This window comes from Nuphar pumila, chromosome 1 (assembly GCF_984573655.1).
Source record: "Nuphar pumila chromosome 1, dmNupPumi1.hap1.1, whole genome shotgun sequence".
NCBI lineage: Eukaryota > Viridiplantae > Streptophyta > Magnoliopsida > Nymphaeales > Nymphaeaceae > Nuphar > Nuphar pumila.
The window spans coordinates 19,133,828-19,157,187 of NC_143249.1; the positions used below are offsets into that span (position 1 = coordinate 19,133,828).

At 40.1% G+C, this 23,360-nt stretch overlaps 1 protein-coding gene across 1 annotated transcript; it reads right to left on the minus strand.

The window, feature by feature from the left end:
* Positions 1-215: 215 nt before the first annotated feature.
* On the minus strand, positions 216-22,830 carry LOC149848229 (5-formyltetrahydrofolate cyclo-ligase, mitochondrial-like). Its single transcript, XM_090003732.1, has 11 exons — positions 22,635-22,830; positions 17,643-17,707; positions 17,350-17,552; positions 15,372-15,509; positions 14,860-15,012; positions 2,668-2,709; positions 2,536-2,581; positions 2,268-2,338; positions 2,050-2,179; positions 1,639-1,693; positions 216-290 (listed from the first exon to the last, which is right to left on the minus strand). Exons 2-11 carry the CDS (start codon positions 17,648-17,650, stop codon positions 216-218), a joined length of 921 nt encoding a protein of 306 aa, XP_089859858.1. The 5' UTR covers positions 17,651-17,707; positions 22,635-22,830.
* Between the last annotated feature and the right edge of the window lie 530 nt (positions 22,831-23,360).

Below are 23,360 nucleotides of genomic sequence, written 5' to 3' on the forward strand. Positions count from 1 at the left end.
TATCAGATCCGATTCTGAATAGAGTCTAAAAGTAAGACCCATACACAAAAAAATCTAATTCAGGTTCAAGCACAGCTAGAAACTGTAGACCCATATGCGTTAACGGGTTCGGGTATAACTGGGTTGGGTCTTTAGTAGACCTGATTTAATTTGGGTCAGGTTCAGGTTTGAGAATGGCTGAAAAGTAGACCTATATAGGTTAACGGGTTCAGGTATTAACTGTTAAAGGTCTTAACAGGTTCGGGTTTCAGCTTGGGTCTTGATATGATGGGTATTGTAGACCTATTTATCTGCCAATAAAAAATATGTAAATTAATGAAATCAACTGTTTATTAAGAAGATTATATGCTAACAAAATAAAAGCTTAATAACTATTCTAAGTAATGTCAAAATTTGAATATAAAAATAATATATTCATGCTAAACCAAACTTTTGAAGTTGAAACAAAAAAAAATGATATATCATATTCAAAATATATCAAATTCAATGAGTTCTCGAGTATTATTTTGGGATTTACTTCAACCCGACAATTTCCACAATAAAAAAGCAACAGGAAGTATATGTAAAAATGAATTAAAGTTTAGATTACTAAAATGCAATGCATATTAATTCTAATTTTATCAACATTTTAAATGTCTAATTGAATATATAATATTTACCAATTAGAAACTTTCAGATGGATCAGGTATGTGGGTTCGGGTACAAGTCGGTTCAGGTATGGATTGATCTGGATTTTGGTATATAATCAGTTCAGGTACATAGTCGGATTGGATTCACGTCAGTTCAATTTTAAAATATAAAAAACCACTTGAGTCCTGATACATAAACGGGTTGGGTCTGTTCGGGTTTGGGTCTTCATTTATAATACACAAGACCCAACCCATTTTCACTACGGGTCTATATTTTAGACCTGACTCAAACCCGCAGGTCCACCAATATAGGTATAATTGGTTTTGGACATCGGGTCAGGTCAGATATACCCAACCCAATTATACCCCTAACTGTTAGGAGTGTCAACAGGTCAGGTTTGATTCAGTCCCAGGTGGAACCAGACTTGGCCCCAATTTTTGAGTATGGTATCGGGTCTGGACCTGGGTCTAATCGGACCCACCATAAGAGAAACCATACCCAGACCTGATAAGAACTACATGAACCAGACCCAAGCCATACCCGGTAAAATATTATTTTTTATCATTTTTACATTGAAAAATTGCAGGTCTTAATGGGAACTCGGGTCAGGCCCAGGTCTGGTATAAAATTTTACAAACTATACCCGAATCCATGTATTAATCGAACCTTCAGGTCTGGACCCTGGTCTTAATCGGGTCTTCTTATTTATCACCATACCCAGGCCATATAGGGTTTGGTACGGGTCGGGTTCGGGTAAACCCAAACTGTTGACACCCTTAATAACTGTTACTGCACGTCACCTTGTGTTGGGGGCGTTGCAAGTTCAATATAAAAAAAAACTATCTTGATTTTTGGCCAATCCAAAAAAAAAGCTATATTCAATTTTTGTCTCATAATTATGTTTATGTATAAATGCAAATATAAATAACCAATGGGGACTCCGCTCATCTGGTAGGAGCAGTTAGTGTGCGTCACCATGTGATGGGACTTTGCAAGTTCGAAACCCACTGCTAGGTGGTTGCATGACTGTCGAGAAAAGGATGGGGCGTTAATTCCCCCAGCTCTGTTATGAAAAAAAAACAAATACAAATGTTAACTGTAACATGGGAGATCACATAATGAAGATGGTGCCATGTATGCAATCACTGTGAGTACATATGCCAATTATGATGAAGATGATCACAAAGGCATCATTAGCCAGGTTTGATGAAGATGAAGAAGATAATGGATGACAAAATGACTTACCACCACCTTGTTTGTATCATGACCATGTTGAGCAAACAACAGGTCCATGACCACTTTTATCACATGTTGAAGTGCATAAGCAAGCATGAGAGAGAGGTCATTTTTCTCTTAATTGCAAATCTAGCGTCAAAATCCAACCATCCAACATGATCAAATATTACAATCGCCACTTACATTTTCTCCATAGCAGTGGGGGTTATCCTAAGGACACCTGCTGGAGATACAATTGCATCGACAGGAACATCAGTTGGAGTTACAGGAATAGGATGTTCATCAACTATCTGCAAAGAATATGCCAGCCCAACTGCAAAAAATGAAGAACCTGAGCTGTGCGCTATTGGTATGAACTATGGAGATGTATTGCACTAAACAATAATGAGTTGGTTAAGTACCACAAAGAGGTTGCCGCCAGTTGTGCCGTGAAGCAAGCTCCAGGTACTTCATAAGAAAACAATCATAATAACTGAGATGAAAAAAATACGAGTTTGGAACATGCTCTTATGGGCCCCTAACATCATAGCAAAAATTGCTTGAAGAGAACATGAAATGAAAATGAGAATCATCAGCTTTTGTTGAAACAAACAACTGCTAGTTATAGATAAAAAACAAACTGCTAGCTATAGAAAAATATCAGCCTTTGAGTCTTTGATATGAGCATACCCTCCTCCACGTCCCAATCTTCTTCCAGATCTATCAAAAGCATATCCTGTGAGAAAATATTAGAATGGGTGATCAGTACCTTGAGTTACTAAGGACACACTCTTATACAATAATTTCAAAAGAGCCGCTCACCAGGTAACAGTAACAGGTCAACTGGGTGATTTGCCTGCATAACTGCAAAGGGGTAAACAGTAGAAGCCTTAACATTACTATGACATATCAATATTGTCAAAATAAAACACAAGAGCAACAACAGGCCCTAAATTTTAATGATTAATGAAAAAACAAGCATGATTAAATGACTACAGCTTTCAAAGCTCCAGCCTGTTACAAGTTATAACTGAACGACACAGGTTGACAGTTGGAACTTGATCAAATGATATGATTCATTCATGCAAACAAGTTGGTGAAGAAATGTCATATCAAATAATAAATCAGGTGGACTATCATAATATATTTGGGTCTGATGAAAGAACAGACCAAGCAAGGTCATTCATCAGAGAGAGAGAGAGAGAGATGGTGTTCCCCTTGATGTACACTTGTTTGGCACAGGGTCAAGAACATCTCTCACACTCAATCTAACCTTGTGGATGTGTAAAGTATAGTTTGTTCATTAGGAATCATACCATGGATTGTGTTTTTCAAAATAAAATCATGATTTTTTAAGTCGTGAAATTTGGATTGTAAACCGTTGATTTTTTAATGCCCCTGAAAATCCTTTTTACAAGTCAATGAAATTCTGGTGCAACCTATCATTACTCTCTCTCTTTCTCTCTCTCTCTCTCTCTCTCTATATATATATATATATATATATATATATATATATATATATGATTGGGAGTAGGTGCTAACAAAAGTTAGGTGCCTACAGCAAGCGAACATAGGTTTTCAGGGTTTTTTTTTTTTCGCAAATCTGACCCTGCAGATTTGCTAGGAAACAACACTTAGATAATGTTTTTTGACAAAATAACATGATTTCTTAAGCCTTGAATATTTATGAAAAATTTATACCGTTGATTTTCAAACTTTATAAGAACCTACCCACCTGTCAGAATCAGACAATCCAAGAGTTGGTTCCTATAAAATCTAGCATGTAGAACATATCTGCACAGTCAGATTTGAGAAAAACATGAAAAAAGGCCCCCCAAAAGCCTTGCATGATGGCTGTAGGAACCGATCGGTGTAGGCAGCTATGCCCTTCCCTCTCTCTCTCTCTCTCTCTCTATATATATATATATATATATATATATATATATATATAAACCCCTTACTAAAGAACTGTAATATTTTTATTTTTTTAATGTTTTTTGCACATCTGACCCTCCAGATGTGATGTACACGTTTGGGTTTATAGAAATTGGTGCTTGGATCATCTTACTCCAATGTGTATGTAAGATTTTGCAGGGGTTGAAAAATAAACAGCCTACAATGTATTGAATTTTCAACCTTCATAAAATTGTATTTTTACGTTAAAAAATATAATCCAAGAGTCAATTCCTAGTATTTTGACCATAGGGAACACATCTTTGGGGTTAGATTTGGTCAAAGCAACCTCCCACTATGAGTTCCAACCTAAGTCACAGGGACTCAGCAAAGCGGGTGCCACACCCGCGTCGACGCGACGCGGGTGCGACACTGGGTGCAGTCAACGCACCAGGGTCATTTTCGTCTACGTTTCGGGCGTTAAAAAAAAACCCGCTGAAAAGGAGGATTAGGGCAATTTTTTTTTTGCCCTAATCTCTCCTCTCCTCTCCCGCGCAGCTCAGCTCGAGCTCTCTCCTCCCGACGCCCCGATGCCACCTCCTAGGCTCCTCCTCTCCCTCGTCGCAGGTACGTACCCTCTGGCTCTCTTCTTGTGACGGCAATGGAGGGGCTGAGTCCCCTGCTGTCGAGCCCCCCCTCTCTCGCTCTCTTGTTGGGTCGGCAGGGGAGCCCCTCCCCCCTCTCACTCTCTTGTTGGGTCGGCAGGGGAGGGGCTGAGCCCCCCCTGCTCCCTCTGTTTTCGGCAGGAGAGGGGGTCGAGCCTCCGTCCCTACTCCCTCTTATTTCAGGGGAGGGGCTGAGTCCCTCCCTGTTTTTGGTAGGGGAGAAGCAAATCCCCCCTCCTTGCTCTTGATTTTATATATATATATATATTATATATATATATATATATATATTTATATCAAGATAATGTATGTATAATTGATTTGAAATTTTGAATGATTTTTTTTTTTAGGATAAAAATGATGGATAAAGGGAAAGAACTTGCGTCATCCTCATCCCAACATGTGAGTTCTGCTGCTAGTTGTAGTGAGATTGATGATGTGGGGCTACTACGGGTACATGTAGATAAACTTGCAAAAACTGGAGAAGGAGGTGGTGGAAACAAGAGATTTTGATGCAAGCTCTGCGAAAGAGATTTTGTTGGGTCTTACATAAGAGTGAAGGCTCATTTGTTGAAGATACCAGGACATGTGATGCAGGGCAGGACCCGATTGGGTCCATCGTGCCACCCGATCCGCCACAAAGGGCAGATGAAGGACCCCGCGCATATGACTCACTTGCAGGGACGGAGCCACGACGCAGGGAGGTACCCCTGCGCACCTACGTCAGGCGTGGTGGAGCTCGCACTCCCCAGAACCAGCTGCAGATAGAGACTGACCCGGATCGTGGGTCGGATCCAAATCTGGACCCACGACCTGGGTCCATTAAACAGCCTTTAAAAGGCCCTGCCTAGGGTTGCGTGAAGGCAGAGAAGATTGAAACTCCAGCCGTCTTTTACCTTCTTGCAGTTTTTTCTGTTTTCTTTCTGCTTACTGTTTTCCTTTACATTCTTTATTGTTTATTGCATTTTCTCATTGTTCATTGGAACATTTGTTGAGTTTAATAAAGAGTTCAGCCACTGATTCACGGTGGCCATTGCTTCACTCCTCCTCCAACGCGGCTGCATCAAAGTGGTATCAGAGCCGCACCCATCTTCATCAGCGAGATGGCTCTTGAAGCAGGGAGCGATCCGGTGCGTGGCGAGGAACGTGAAGAGGCCGACAGCGAGGACCCATTATTGCGTGTCATGGATGTATTGACGAAAATCCAAGAAAACATGATGCGAATGAGTAGGGATATCGCTTGCCTGTCAAAGAGGATGGACGGGTTTGAAGATCGCGTGACAACACTCGAGAAACCCCAAGATCCGTGTGCAACATTGTGCACAGGCCTCGTCGAGGGCGCAGCAGCAGGTCCACTTCCCAGCTTTACCGCATCCCTGCAGCCGGCGCAACACCAGCAGGGTCGAAGCACCGCGTTCCTGCCGGCGACAGCCCTCGCCCCTGATCCGAATAACGCGCAGAAACACCAGGGAGCCCCGATGAGCAGCAACCCGTTGGTAACAGCCCCACTATCTAAAACGCGCCTCCCTGCGTTGGGATCGCAGGTAGGACCGAACCTGCAGGGACCCAGCAGCGTGCAGGGGGCACCTGCCAGTCCCGGCGAGTGGTCGCGCGTACCTGGGGCTACGCTGCAGGTTGACCCAAACCTGCAGGGTCCCAGCCTTGCGCTGGGCCCACCTGCAGGTCCGGCCTCGTGGCAGGGCACCACGCACGAGGCGCAACAACTGGACCTGGGTCGGCAGGGCCCCAGCGTCACGCTGGGCCCAGTTGTAGACCCAGGTTCGTCTGTCCGAATCAGGGGAGAGCCATCTCTCCCTCCCGATCCCGCGCGGGGAGGCTCCGAAATGGTACCTCTACGAGCGGGAGCGGGCCGGATCCATTTGGGGGGACCTGACATCAGAGGGTCCAACTCGGTTTTTGTTCCAGCAGGGCACAGGCCCGTTTCGTTGGGACCAACCCTTGGGTCCCAGAGAGCGGGTTTGGGTCTAGACACCCTCTACCCAGCCTACCTAGTTGGTTCCTGTTCGCGGGCAGCCCCGAACCAGAACCAACCCATTAATTTCGACCCTCAAAATATACCCCAGGCCGACCATAACCCATATCGGACCCGGACGGAGCTTCATTTTGGATTTGAGCCGGGTCAAAACCAGACCCATCATCTTATGGATCGGGGATCGAGTTCAAACCAAGCTTATTATCCCCACAACGCGAATCCCGATCCAGCCCATCCCTATCTGGGTCCGACGAGTAGTGTAGGAATGGGCCCGATCCACATCCCATCGGGCGAGTCAACCCATCCATATACATACCCATACCCATACCCAAACCCACCTGTTTACCCAACCCTGACCCAGAACCCAACTCAACATCCAGCCTAACACCATACTCCTAACCCACAACCATATTATACCAATTCTACCCGCCAGGAACCAGAAACTCACCCGAACCCTTTCCCCTACATTGGCCTTCCCGTCCTTCCAGTACCACAATACCGGCCGCAGATGGTGCCCGCCCCCGGGCAAACCAGACCGAGGCAATGTCAGCAGGAACCGGCGCGCTCTGACCGCCGACCCCCCATAGGGAGAGTTCGACAGCACCAGCATCCCGGCGAGCAATACCGCCCTACGGACAATGAAGCAGCATGGGACGACGACCTTTTCTGGAACGAGCATCCTGCCGGAATGGTGGAGCCGCGACAACAGAGAGCACCAGACCACTCCTCCACTTATGGCATGAAACTGGATCTTCCGGAGTTTGCAGGGCGATTCGACGCAGAGCAGTTTTTCGACTGGTCTTATGCAGTGCAGTTCTTCTTCGATTATCACACAGTCGCTGAACATCGTCGTGTCTCGCTAGCGTCTACGCGATTGAGAGGCCTAGCACAGACATGGTGGGTGGAGCTACAACGATCGAGGGAGCGGCAGGGATTAGAGCGTGTACAGTCGTGGGAGGAAATGCAAAGATTGATGCAGTCAAAGTTCGTGCCTTCGGATCACGCCGAGCGAGCCTACAAGGAATACCTGACCCTGCGCCAAGGTTCCCGAACTGTAGCAGAGTACACCGCGGAGTTCCATCGTCTTTCCCTGCGTGTGCAGATCGAGGAAACAGCTCGTCAACAGGTCACGAGGTACATTTCGGGTCTCCGCCCTGCTATCTCTGATGATTTTAGTTGTGTCACAGTGGAGACATTAGATCAAGCCAGCAGTTATGCCATGAACATCGATAACAAGCTGAAGCGGAGGCAGGAATATCGGACGACCCGTAGTGAGCCCACCAGTCGACCCAAGCCGAGTTTTTCAACCAGGGGAGCTTGCCCCTAGTGATCCAAAGCCTAGAACCGACCTTAGCAAACCTGACCAGTCAGGCCCAGCTTTCCACACCCGGTCCAAAGCCAAACCTAGTGAGTCGACCCTTCGTTGTTTTAGGTGTCAAGAGTTAGGACATGTCGCGTCCAAATGTCCAACTGTGAGCAGGAACACCCATCTTGTTGAAGGAATTGTTGAGTCCGCAAGTGAGAGTGATAGTGATGACAACTCATTAGTTGAGGTTGAGGATGAGAGGGGAGTTATGGAGTTCGACGGCAACGTCGAAAGTTTGTTGTCCATCCGTCATGTGTTGACCACACCCCGAGAATCCACCCCATCGAAATGGCTAAGGAATAACATTTTTAGGACCCGGTGCAACTGTGAGAGGCACGCTTGTGATGTCATCATTGATACCGGAGCATGTGAGAACATGGTGTCTGAGAGTGTGGTGTCTACCTTGAAACTCAACACCGAAAAGTTGTCCCAACCCTATAAGATGGCCTGGTTCAAGAAAGGAAATGAGGTTCCCATCACGCAGCGATGCCTAGTCCGGTTTTCCATGGGGGAGCACTACCACGATGAGGTGTGGTGTGATGTAGCCCCTATGCACGCGTGTCACATTCTTTTGGGACGTCCCTGGCAGTTCGATCGCCAGACAACTCACGATGGCCGCAAGAACACATACTCCTTTGTCTTTAATGGCCATAGGATAGTCCTTCTACCTATCAAGGAGACTGGTTTTCCCACTGTAGACAAACCTGAGCGAGTTCCCCGAATCGCAGGCCTCTCGTACCGGCTCTTCCTGGACCATTGTCAGGAAGATGGCTATTGTTATGCCCTAGTGGCAAAGCCAGTGATGAGTTCGTCCGTGTCCATTCCCGCGGACGTTGCCCCTCTTCTAGAGGAGTTCCGCGACATTATGCCGGATGAACTACCTGATGGATTACCTTCGGCAAGGGTAATTCAGCATGCCATTGACTTTGTGCCAGGGTTGAGTCTACCCAACCTTCCCGCATATCGCATGAACCCCACTGAGCATACTGAGTTATTAAGACAGGTTCAACAATTGCTGCAAAAGGGTTTCATTCGCGAGAGTGTTAGTCCTTGTGCCGTTCCCGCCTTACTTACTCCTAAGAAAGATGGGTCCATGCGCATGTGTGTCGATAATCGTGTGATCAATCGCATCACAGTCAAATACCGTTTTCCCATTCCTCGTTTGGATGACATGTTTGATATGTTATCTGGTGCCTCCATTTTCTCTAAAATAGATCTAAAAAGCGGGTATCACCAGATTCGTATACGCGAAGGGGACGAGTGGAAAACGGCATTCAAGACGCGTGATGGATTGTACGAGTGGTTAGTCATGCCGTTTGGGTTATCTAATGCCCCAAGTACCTTTATGAACATGATGACCCAGGTCTTGCGTCCGTGTATTGGGAAGTTTGTTGTCTACTTTGACGACATTTTGATCTATAGTTCCTCATTGTCCGAGCATTTGAGTCACCTGCGTCAAGTCTTAGATATTTTGAGAAAGGAAAAATTGTATGCCAATGCCAAAAAGTGTGAGTTTATGACGTCCAGTGTTGTGTTCTTAGGGTTTATTGTGTCTTCTGATGGCGTCAAGGCCGACCCCGCAAAAGTCCGCGCGATTGTCGATTGGCCTACCCCAAAGACTATCGGAGAGATCCGTAGTTTCCATGGGTTAGCCACCTTTTACCGACGTTTCGTTAGAAATTTTAGTACCCTTATGGCCCCCATCACGGAGTGCCTAAAAGGTACTAGTTTTCATTGGACGCCCGCGGCTAGCAAAGCCTTTACGATCATCAAAGACAAAATGACCAGTGCTCCTGTCTTAGCTCTTCCAGATTTTAGTGCAGTCTTTGAGGTTGAATGTGATGCCTCTAAAGTGGGGATTGGCGCTGTCTTGAGTCAGAATCGTAGGCCCGTTGCCTTCTTTAGTGAGAAGTTGACTCAGGCCAGGTGCCAATACTCCACTTACGATGTTGAATTCTATGCCGTTGTACAAGCCCTTCGTTATTGGAGACATTATCTCATTTATAAGGGATTTGTCTTGTACACGGACCATGAGGCTTTGAAGTATCTGAACAGTCAAAAGAAGTTGAGTGCTCGTCATGCCAAGTGGGTCAGCTTCTTGCAAGAGTACACCTTTTCGCTTCGGCATCAATCGGGTACCCTGAACAAGGTGGCCGACGCTCTTAGTAGGAAGAACAACCTTCTGATGACTATGTCAGTGCAGGTCATTGGTTTTGAATAATGCAAAGAGTTATACCCTACGGACCCTGATTTTCACAAAGTCTGGGAAGGGTGCATCTCTTCAAATCGCACCCTCGACCCCCGTTTTTGTATTCATAATGGTTACCTCTTCCGTGGTAACCAATTATGTGTGCCCAATTTCTCCCTTAGACTTCAGTTGATTTCTGAATTACATGAAGGAGGGTTAGCAGGGCATTTCGGGCATGATAAGACGTTCGCTCTCTTAGATGAATGATACTTTTGGCCCAAAATGCGCAAAGATGTTGTCAAGTTCATCCAAGTCTGTCATGTGTGTCAAGTGTCCAAGGGTCATCGTCAGAATAGTGGTCTGTATACCCCGTTACCCATTCCTGAACGGCCGTGGGAGCATGTATCCATGGATTTTATCGTGGGCCTTCCCCGCACACCACGTCGTTTTGATTCAATTTTAGAAGTTGTTGACCGGTTCTCCAAAATGGCTATCTTTGTTCCGTGCAAGCGCACCACCGATGCCTCTTTAGTCGCCTCATATTATTTCAAGGACGTTGCCCGTTTCCACGGTCTACCTCACACAATCACTTCCGATCGCGACACGCGTTTTATGAGCCACTTTTGGAAATCGTTATGGGCCCTGTTGAAAACTAAGCCTCAGTTCAGTAGTGCGTATCACCCCCAGACTGATGGCCAAACCAAAGTTGTGAACCGCACCTTAGGAAATTTGTTACGGAGCCTAGTGGGCGAAAATGTCAAAACTTGGGATCTCGTATTGCCCCAAGCCGAGTTCGCCTATAACAACTCCATTAACCGTTCTACTGGTAAATCTCCGTTCCAGGTAGTGTATGGTCGGTCTCCCACCCATGTCGTTGACCTAGCCCCTGTGTCAGATCTCTCAGCTCCAGCTCCGGATGCCTTTGATGCCGTTGAATATATGCGTGACATTCACAGACAAGTCCGAGCCAAACTTGTTGAAAGCTATGAGACCTACAAAGCTTTCGTAGATCAGGGTCGTCGTGATGTCCATTTCGAGGACGGTCAACTTGTCTGGGTGTATCTGCGTCCAGAGCGTTTTCCTGTAGGCACCTATAGCAAATTAAGTCCTAAGAAATATGGCCCTTTTAGGATCCTTCAGCGATTGGGTTCGAATGCTTACCTCCTTGAGTTGCCCGATGATTGGCATATTTCCCCTATTTTCAACGTGGCTGATCTATATGCTTACTGTGGCAACAACAAGTCGACAGAGCCGACTTCTTCCCAACCAGGGGAGAATGATGCAGGGCAGGACCCGATTGGGTCCATCGTGCCACCCGATCCGCCACAAAGGGCAGATGAAGGACCCCGCGCATATGACTCACTTGCAGGGACGGAGCCACGACGCAGGGAGGTACCCCTGCGCACCTACGTCAGGCGTGGTGGAGCTCGCACGCCCCAGAACCAGCTGCAGATAGAGACTGACCCGGATCATGGGTCGGATCCAAATCTGGACCCACGACCCGGGTCCATTAAACAACCTTTAAAAGGCCCTGCCTAGGGTTGCGTGAAGGCAGAGAAGATTGAAACTCCAGTCGTCTTTTACCTTATTGCAGTTTTTCCTGTTTTCTTTTTGCTTACTGTTTTCCTTTACATTCTTTATTCTTTATTGCATTTTCTCATTGTTCATTGGAACATTTGTTGAGTTTAATAAAGAGTTCAGCCACCGATTCACGGTGGCCATTGCTTCACTCCTCCTCCAACGCGGCTGCATCAACATGGCATTTCAGGATGCAGAAAAGTTGATGAAGTAATGCGAAGACAATACAAGAAGAATATGAGAAAAGAAAGACAATGGTTGATTCTTGTGCAGTTAGTGTGGCATTTGCAAGCCACCAAGAAGATGCTGAAAAAAAAAAAAAGTCAATATAGGAGGTAGATGAACGATACAAGCAACATTCAATACATATGGAAGAGAAGAATTGGATAGAAAAGTTGAGAGGTATTTTTATTCTAGTTCACTCTTATTTAATGCGGCTAGAAATCCTTATTGGAAGGATTTAGTAACATCCTTGGCAAATTGTAATTTGAGTGGCTATGTGCCTTCAAGTTAAAAAAAAAAGGCAAATGTGGAGAGGTTGCTGAATATTAAAAAATATTCATGGGAGCCAAATAGAGTTTCTATTATGTCTGATGGATGGGCAGATATTCAAAGGCGTTCACTGATAAATTTCATTGCTTGTTCGCTTAGTGACCCAATATTCTTGAAAGAGTTGATGCATCTGGGGAATATAAAAATGCAGAGTATTTGAAGGGATTGTTTATAGAAGTCATAAAAGAAGTGGGTGATCAGAAAGTGGTACAAATCATTACAGACAACGCTCCAGTTTGTAAAAGTGCAACGTTGAGTTTGGAGAGTGAGTACCCTCATATTTTTTGGACTTCCTGTGTAGCACACAACTTAAATCTGGCCCTAAAGAGCATCTGTAACCCCAAAGAAGAAGAAAATTCACAAACATATGTTTTATGTTCATGGATTGAAGATTTAGAAAGAAATGTCAAAAGCATTAGGAATTTTGTTGTTAACCACCATCGTGCTAATGTTATATTTAATAGGCATTCTGACCTGAAATTGTTAAAGGTCGTTGAAACACATTTTGCGTCCATCATTGTGATGGTGAAGAGGATTAAAAGAGTGAAGAATGATTTGATTAACATGGTGACTGATAAAAATTGGACATTTTATCGTACGATGATATCAAGGCTCAAGAAATTAAAAAAATCATTCTTGATGATGAGTTTTGGGACAGAGTGGTATACTTCCTTCAATTTACGCAACTTATTTGAGAAATATTAAGAGAAGTTGATAAGGACGAGCTCATGCTTCACAGAGTTTATGAAATGTGAGATAATATGATTGAAAAAATATAAGCTATAATTTTCAAGCACGAAGAAAAAAATCCTGCATTGGATGATTCAGAATTTTTTAATCATATTCATTCAATTTTAGTCAGAAGATGGGATAAGAGCAACACTCCTTTGCATTACATGACACATTCTCTTAATCCAAAATATTATGCAAATAAGTGACGGGCTGGTGGTATTGGTCATGTCCCTCCAAATTTAGACCCAGAGCTGTCAAGACATAGAAATATGTGTATGACAAGACTTTTTCCAGAAGCATATCTTCTACATCAAGTCACACAAGAGTTTCGAAAATTTTCATCTTCAAGATTATATGGACCGACATTATTCGCGAGAGAAGAGGATAATATAGATTCTATCACATGGTGGTCAACATTTGGATCAGAAACACCTCTTCTCTAACGTCTTGCATTAAGATTACTATTGCAGCCTGCTAGTTCATCTTATTGTGAAAGAAATTAGAGCATATATTCTTAAATCCACAACATGAAGAGAAACAAACTCACCAGCAAGCGTGCAGAGGATTTAGTATATGTTCATTCAAATCTTCGATTACTTTCGCGAATCAATGATGAATACAACTACTAATTTGCTCTCTTAATTATTTGATTATTTCTTAGTTTTTCATTTAAATATACTTGTATCGTATTTAACATTTTCAAATTGGGTTTGTAACGCAGACAAAGAACATCCAAATTTTGGGATGTAAACCCAGAAGAGTGTGACTTCGAGGGAGAGCATGATTTCAACATAACAAATATAGATTTAGCTGAGCCCAGTATTCCTTCTAATGACACATTTGATGATGAAGAAGAAAATTATTAAGATCCATTACTTCATCAGGATATATTTTGGTATGTAATTTAGTTCTTTTTTGCTTTACTTATTTGATTGATATTTAGGTTGATTTATGTAATTGCTTTACTTATTTGATTGATATTTAGGTTGATATATTGCATGCATGATGAATGATATTATGACAATGTTAACTGTTAAAACTTCAAAATTATATATATATATACATTTACATTTTTGCCCTGCCGCACCCCCACACCCACACCCATGTGACATAGGTTCCAACTAGGGGGCCAACATCACAGATATCAACTAAGAAAATGTCATAAAAGAACATACTAAAAAGGAGGTAGAAAGAAAGGTTTCACTTGACTATGGTGTATGTAGGCTTTCCATTTCACCACTAAAAGTGTCACACTTCTATGGTTAACGGTTAGTAGTTGTAGGATTTCGTACAGACGTAACAAGAGGTAGCTTTGCTCGCATCCAATCTCACTTCGCTTTGCTCTTGTAGGCAGGGTCTACACTTGACGCTCGCAGTCTACTCGCAAGCTTTCATAGGCCAAGAACTCCGATTGCACTTTAGTTGGCTTTCTCTTATAGCAACATTGGTCTATTTTCTCTTACTTGACTCAGCAGTTAGAGTATCGCTTTCATCTCTCTCTCTCTCTCTATATATATATAGTAAATATTGGCTACTAATGAAGGTAAGAAACTAATGAGTAGAAATCACTTTTTTCTTCAAAATTTTCTAATTTTTTGTAGATCAAATGTTACTGACATGATATGCATGGTTTGTTTAGTAGGAAACTTGTTTTGAATCATGTGATTATGACAAATAATTAGGTTTTTAAATGGGTCAAAAAATCAGCGGCTCAAAATGTGCCAAAATTTCATAACTCAAAAGATCACATTTTTACATAAAAAAAAGCACCATCCAAGGCTTGATCCTTAGCAAACAAACCATGTTGAACACATCTATGTGGTTCGATTGAGTCGATACAACTTGCACATATGATTTAAGCACAGACCATGCATATATGCAAATAAGGGAATAAAACATTTGTACTATCTAAAATATGCTAAAACCCTTGACAAAGCAATCCACTGAACAGCTCTGACACAAGGATAAGCAACACCACCTTGTTTCAGCAAAACTTCATATAGTTAACCATAGCAAGAAATTTTAGAAAAGAAAAGGATAATATTACCATCCTCTCGCTCATTTCCAGAGCTATCAAATGTTGACGATTCCAAGATATTCATGGAATTTGCAATTAAATCTTCCGTATTTGTGATATTCAGCATCCTCATATGCATGTTCTTGTCTTCCACACGTGGCACATATAGCTTCCTTCTGAGCTCTGTATAAAAATCTTGATTTCAATAAAGGAATCAAAGGGGATAGTGCTCATGTACCCTGCATGAAACACTTGTAAGCCACATCTAAGCTTCTATACACATAACTCTGGCATATCCAGGTAACTGGGTAAGCCTGTTTCCCATTCAGTCACATTAAATATTAGAAAAAACCTGCTTTACCTGACAGAACACATAGATACACTGTACAACTTGAATTTAGTTCTATTTCATGTTCATCAATGGAAAGTTGAAAACATATATTTGATAAAGATTTGGGACAATAATGATAAATTAGACAGATCAAACCTTACTACAATGAAAAACATTTCTAAATGTTTAGAGGATGTATATCAATGCATACCAGTACAAGAGCTGAGAACTTCAGAGACAATTTTTGAAGTGTCAACTTCAAATAAACCTTTACAGCTTATGTAAGCACACAAACTAGTAGAAGATTTGAACCATGGGGCCTCCAAAATAATCTTCTGAATAGCACAATCTGAAATAATAAGAAACAGACATTTAATTATAGTGAAGGGTTGTATAAATTAAGATATTCAGAAAGCTATCATATGCTAACCTTGAGATTTTCATCTTAAAACATTGATATGAAACATGAAATCCAGAAAGTGCATATTATGTACGAACCAACAGTAGACCATCATGACATATGAGAACTATGGATAAAATCCCAGAAATAAATAAACATGATTCTAGAAATATGAAATGTTCATTGGGTACTTGGGGAGATTGTAAGAGAGTTTAGAAGAAAAAATCCATGTCACAGTGCACACCAATTACAGTATGTGTCATGGATGACACGAGTTAGACGTTATGATACACTGACATGTTTTAATAATTTTAATACTTTCTAATAATATTTCATTAAAAATGTTATACATCAAAATATAAAAAATAGTTTTATTGATTAAAAACTAAAAAAATGTGTATCATATCTTTTAAGAATCATCCCTAAAAAATAGAACTCCATGTACCACTTAACAGTGAGAACCATGTTCTAATTGTACACAAGCACAAACTATACTGCCGACTACTATAGTCAGTCAAAACCAGCAAATCAACATAAATTCCACAATATACCATTTCTACATGTCTGGGTTTGAAGTCCAAGTATCAACTCCCTAACAAAGACCACGTGTGCCTCCAACCATAGAAAACATGTTCTGCACTTCTTATTGGCTATCTACAACTCATCACAGGGATGATTTCTTTCACAATCTGCGTATTTGACTACACATGCACACAGTATTTGAAGCATGATTGTACCACCCTACCACATCTTGGAAGTTTGCTCATATCACATCAAGGTGCCACATCATGCAGTACACATAAACAATAGTCATATTATACTTAAAAAGGCAATATTATGCACTAAAACATAATTTTTCTCTTCTTCCAGAAAATATAACACTATTTAACTGATACCTGAAAGGTATACAGTGTTGATTCATTCTTCACAACAAGGTCATAAATCTATAAGAAAACAATGCAAAGCAATTATGCTTCTAACATCCTCTGAAATATTTCTTCATCCATTGCTACTTGATTCATAACCACAATGCCTTCTCTGAAAGCATGGAAAACCCAAAAAGCTATTTTACTTGGATGCTGACATCGACAAAGGGTACAACAATATAGAAGATGCAAAAACAGCAATTGTAGCACAATTACATATATTGTTATAAAAATATAACAAAACACCATATATATTTTCAAGTTCACAAGCTGCCAAGTTGAGACTAAAGATCATCAGGAGACAGAAATGCAGTCATGTCAATGACAATTTACAAAGAGAAACAGTGGGTCATAACAAAATAAAGAATCAAGATTATTTGAAAAAATGAAGTTCAAACACAAACATTGGATATCTAGGATGCAATTTTCTCTTTGCCCATAAAGTGTTATGGCATAACCGGTGTTTGTGACAATGCTGTGCCAACATACTACATGCACATTCAGTGAACTGTCTGTGTTATGTAGCATTAAAATGTCAACACTTCTCAGGATTTAACTGCTCAGGCAAACAAACCAATGAATGAAGGTAATATGTTGGATAAGGATGAAAGGGATATAATAAAAATTAAAAGAAAAAGGAAAAGGTAAAACTAGACATTTAGAAAATTTGGATGCAACATGTCAATGGATAGCAGACTATATAAGAGGTCACATACAGATGAAAAAGAAATCCTCACATGCTCAATGTGATTGTCTTCATTGTGCAATAACTCAAATATAAAACCAAAGCAACATAAATTTGTTATTATGTAGACCATATCAGATCCAACACAAAGACGAGAAAACAAGACTTGTCACCGAACCTTGTTCATGTCTCAATGAAGGGGCCATGGCCCTCAATTCCCTTCTTATTTTAGAGCGAAGAATATGTTTCTGTGGGAAGATGTCACTGGCATTGGCATTGGCATTCACATTCTCATGACGAGATCCTGATGGTGTAGGTTGTGATTCAATGGAATTGTAGGTTGCATGCATTTTCAAGGCGAAAAGGCAACGACAATAACAACTGGGGAAAGAGAAACGAGAAGCAGCTAGCAATGATAATCCTGCCATCGATATCTCATTAGTTATATTTATATTAGAAGTCGTATGCTACCTGCACATACATGGTAAGTATGTTGGCCAAGGAGACTAAGCCATGCAGAATTTAGTGCTCAAAACCTACAAATTAATCCATGCAAGAAAGAAATAGAAATCAAAAACATATCTCAACCAATCACATCTACATATATGGAGACAATTTACCAATTAAAAGAGAAAATTAAACATAAAACATTAGATATAAAGCATAATCCCTAAACAGGAACCAAGTGAAATTTCATATGCAACATTTGGAAATAGCAATAATGATGAGTAACAAGTTATAGATTATTAAATTATGATCAACATTATTTATGTAGCACTATATCAGCACTTTTGACATTCATAACCACTTAAGAAGGACAAAGAAAAGAAGCATCATTCAGAATTTTGTTCCAAAATTTGACCCTCTTTTGAGCTTTTTTCCAGGAGGGTAACAGAAGCTTCTGAAGGCGCAAACAAGCTTTAGGAGTTGCAAACAAGAAACAAAGATTTACGTATTCAATTTCACAGTAAAGACTGTAACAGTAACTTATAGGTGAACTTCTCCACTATTCAAACCAAACTCTGCTGTATGAAGTCACTAGAGTATGATCAACCTCTAGATAGGATTTGTAAATATTTATATAAATCCTAAAATGTTAAGAAATGGGCTACTTTTGAATCATTTCACGTCTACTTATTCTTTTTACAAGTTTCAAATCTGATGCCCATTGTGTTAAGTTGTATCATATACACTGCTTACTTATATATATATATATATATATATATATATATATATATATATATATTTGTTTCATATTATACATATATATTCATATATATATATATATGTATATATATTTTATTTATAATGATGCAATAGGTAATACCCTCTAGGGATATTTTCATCATTTCACAACATTGTAATAGGTTGTGCCCATTAGAGGTACTTTAGTTCTTTTACTTTATTTTGTTCTTTTTGTCCATTTCTGTTTTTATTGGTCAAAAATCAAATAGAGTTGTTGGGTTCTTTTTATACTAGTCAACATAGAGTTGATTAGTCAATAGAGTTGTTGAAATAGTCCAACAACTCTATTTGAGACTATCTCTTGTGTATAAATAGGGGTGAACACCCTCTTGTTCTCCAATGCTCTTCTAAAGCATTCTAACTGACTTTGTGAGTATATTATGAATAAAATATTATTTATTTTATTCTTACTTTTGTGCTTTAATGCATAATATTGCCCTTAGTGGTTGTTTGTATTGCCTATGTGAGCACCTTGTATTATCCCATGGTGGACTTGCGCATGTGCACGTTGTGTTTGTGTTATCGTAAGCCCTTTAGGGTTCTTGTTTTTATTTTTTCGCATATTTCGTGTCATGGTATAGAGCGAGGGATTCTTGATCTTGGTATCTTGTTCGAGTTCGTGCTTCGAAAGAAAATTTTGGATTGATATATGGCTTGGACTCGAGGCTCTCGTATTTTGGTACGCATGTCTTGTTTAATTAAAAAAAAAGGTATTTATAATATATATTTCCTTTTTTTTCTTTTCAAAATTTGTTTAAAATATTATGGTTATTTCTTGGGTATGTAAAATGTGTTTTTTGAATCAATTGGAATTAGAGTTTTGTGAAATGTCTTTTAATGAAATATTATTTTAATGGCTCATGTGTTTGTTTCTTTTGACATTAACTCATAAGTAGTCTACTCTTGACTCCTTCATACTGCTTTTAATCTTGATCATATTAAAAAAAAGTACAAGCCCATATGAAATATAATTGATTGAAGATGGAACGTGCAACTCCATAAACCTTTGAATGCAGCAGGCTACTTTTTGAACACATATTTTCATTATGATGACAATTAAATGCACATGAAGAGATTATCAATGGGTTCTATGATTGTATTGAAAAATTAATGGTAGATAGTAGAGTTTGAATGAAGATTTCTTGGCAAGTAGATGCATATATGAATGCAAAAGGGTTATTTGGCAGAGAAATGGCAATGTGAACAAGAAAAGATAAAAGTCCTGGCAAATTTGCAACTATTTTGGTTATTTTGTAATTTATTTGTTTGGTTTATCTTAAGAATGCAATTCTTATTCAACAACAACAACAACAACAACTACGCCTTCATCCCAAAACAATTGGGGTCAGCGATATGAACCAAAAAAGAAATTCATTTTGGGTCTTCCACATGAATCCTTTTCCTCCAATCATTTCTATCCAACGCCATGTCCTCGGTGAGGTTCAAAGCATTCATATCCTTTCCTATCATCTCCATCCAAGTCTTCCTAGCCTACCCCGACCTCTTTTAACTAATATATTTTCCCATTTCTCCAACCTTCTAACTGGAGCATCATTAGGCCTTCGCCGAATATGTCCAAACCACCGTAAACGATTCTCTCGCATCTTATTTTCAATGGGTGCAACACCTACCTTCTTACGTATCTCTTCGTTCCGAATCTTATCTTTTATTGTATTTCCACACATCCATCTAAGCATCCGCATCTCAGCTACACTCATTTTTTGAATATGATGTCTCTTGGCAGCCCAACATTCCGTACCATATAGTAAAGCGGGTCTAATAGTCGTCCTATAAAACTTTCCCTTCAACCGCAATGGCATTCTACGATCGCACAGCACTCCAGTAGCACTTTTCCATTTCATCCACCCAACCTTTATCCTATGATTTACATCTCCATCAATTTCTCCATACTTTTGAATGATGGATCCCAAATATTTGAAATAATCATTCACCGGTATATCTTGCTCACCAAGCTTCACTACACTCCCATCACTACTTCGTTGCTTACTAAACCGACATTCCATATATTCAGTCTTACTCTTACTCAACTTAAAACCTCTAGCTTCCAATGTCTGTCTCCATAATTCTAACTTAGCATTAACCCCAGCTCTAGACTCATCAATCAAAACAATATCATCAGCAAACAACATACACCACGGTACATTTTCTTGAATTGATCTCGTAAGCTCATCCATCACTATTGCAAATAGGAAAGGGCTTAAAGCAGATCCTTGATGTAACCCAACCGTTATCGGGAAATTGGTTGTCACCCCTCCACAAGTGCGGACATTGGTTACTACTCCTTCATACATATCTTTAATTATACTAATGTACTTGAGAGAAACACCTTTCTTCATCATTGTCCACCAGAGAACATCCCTAGGTACTCTATCGTATGCCTTCTCTAAATCAATAAAAACCATATGCAAATCTTTGTTCCTCTCTCTATATCTTTCAATAAGTTGTCTAAGAAGATGTATAGCTTCCATAGTTGATCTTCCAGGCATAAAACCAAATTGATTCTCCGATATCATGACAACCTTCCTCAACCTAGACTCAATCACCCTCTCCCAAAGTTTCATAGTATGACTCATGAGTTTTATACCACGATAGTTTGTGCAATCTTGTATATCACCCTTATTCATATATAAAGGCACCAAAGTACTCTTCCTCCACTCATTAGGCATCTTATTTGTTCGCCAAATCAAGTTAAAAAAATTTGCCAACCATTCTTATTATTCTTTTTTATTATTCTTTTTCATTTTCATGTTATCTTTGAATGAAGCTGATTGGTGGAACTCTTTTGGCCATAAGACTCCCGAGTTGAGGAATTTTGCAATTTGAGTTTTAAGTCTGACATGTAATGCATCAGGTTGTGAGCACAATTGAAGCACTTTCTCATTGGTATATATACTATAAAGACATTTATAATTTTAACTTTTAAATATATAATTAAAGATCATTCATGATTTGGAATTATATAGTCACATGAAATAGGCTAGAGCAAGAAAAAATGAATGCATTAGTTTTTGTTATGTATAATATGAAGCTAAAAGAGAGGCACATCAATAGGGGAGCTACAAGGGACCCTATACATTTAGATAATGTTAACTCTGATGATGAATGGATAAGAGAGAGGAAAGACCCTTTGTTGTCAGAAAGTCCTAATTGATTGGAGGACTCATGGTTAGACCCAAAATTTGATACAAATACAGTTGAACATGTATCTATTAAAGAGGTGACAAAGCATTAAGGGTCACAAAAGAATTCTAATAAGAGAAAGGCATCATCATCAAGTGATTAAGGTAAACTTGTTATTTCACTTTCTTGCATATAAATATTTGTTTTATTATTTGTATATTGCATAGAATTTAATGCATAATTTAGTGTTAAAAGAAAATAAAAACAAATTTTTGATGTGGAAGAAAAGAGTGCAGATGATAGAGAAACAAAGAATGAAGATGAAGAAGAACCAATGTATATAGATAACTCAGATGATGATGACAATGATGACTAGGAGATTGATGATGATGAGACAAAAGAGGAGTCTGATGGAGCATAGGGTCATGAGAAACTTTATTGGAGTTTTTTGGTTTTTTTAGTTGTTTCTCATATAGATATTGAATGTATATCACCAATAAGTTAAACCTTGTGAATTTTCTGTTATGTTTAATAACTCTAGTTATTGATATTTTATTAGTTTTTACTTCACAATTAGTAGTTGTGGCTTGAAATTCGTTTTATAATTTAGTTTAGATTCTCTACTTAACATCCAATTATTCATTAATAGAACATAAATGATGTATCTTTATTTTTGTTTTTTTATTTGGTAAATTTGTTAATATTATTTGTGCAGCTTAAGCCTTAAGCCTCGCTTCATGAGCGGGTCTTGCCCCTCGCTACACCCTCAAAGCTATTCACAACATTGATTCAAACTTTGATCCACAGAAAAAAAAACCATCCTGAACACAACTATGACGTCAGATTGAGTGGATACAACTTGCACATATGATTTGCCAATTATATTGCATATACAGTAGACAGTGGCAAATATATAGCACGTTTGAAATAACATAAATACATTCTGAATTTTCAAAATCCTATTTTCCCTTAGGATGATGGTATTGTCCCTTCTGGTTTATTTTCATTCTCCTCAATCTTTCTTCCTAATACGGAAAACAAAAACACAAATTTTAAGGAGAGAGCATTAGAGAATACAGAGAAGTCGCCACAGGATGAGAGATGCATGCATATGGGAAACCCCGAATCGCCATCTCTGCCGAGTTGGTCTTTGGGGAATCAAGACAAGCTCACCATTACCATGGTGGATGACTTTGCTGTATCCGTGAGCTAGATTACTCTAATATCCCACAAAACCGTGTAAAGAAGAAAAAAATGGGGCGGGAAATGCCCATCCCGAGAGAGAGAGAGAGAGAGAGAGAGAGAGAGAGAGAGAGAGAACCTGAAAATGGAAAGGGAGAGGATCGCCACTGACGTGGGTACGAATACAACGAAAAGGAACGCAATGCTTGGCCTTTTCCTCCTTTAGTACCCCAATTCCCTACCTCATCCAATTCACCAACATTACCAACCACATGATATGACCAAGCACCAATTGATGCCATTTTCTGAAGAGTATGATGACCTTTGAGGCACCCACGAGTTTTGGCCCTTTGGGGATGGACAGGTCAGTTCAGAACCTGTCACAATGCCGGCGATATATATATTTTTTTCAAATATCGAATGATTCTAACACAATATTTCTAAACGACCGTTACTTTGCTGAATATAAGGTGATATTAGCTTTTCCAAGTGATTTTAGTTAGGTGTAACTTGGTCTGGTACCTGATTCTGAATCTAGTCTAAAAGTAAGACCTACACCCGAGCCAATCTAATTTGGGTTCGAGTACTGCTAGAAAATGTGGACTCATATGAGCTAACAGG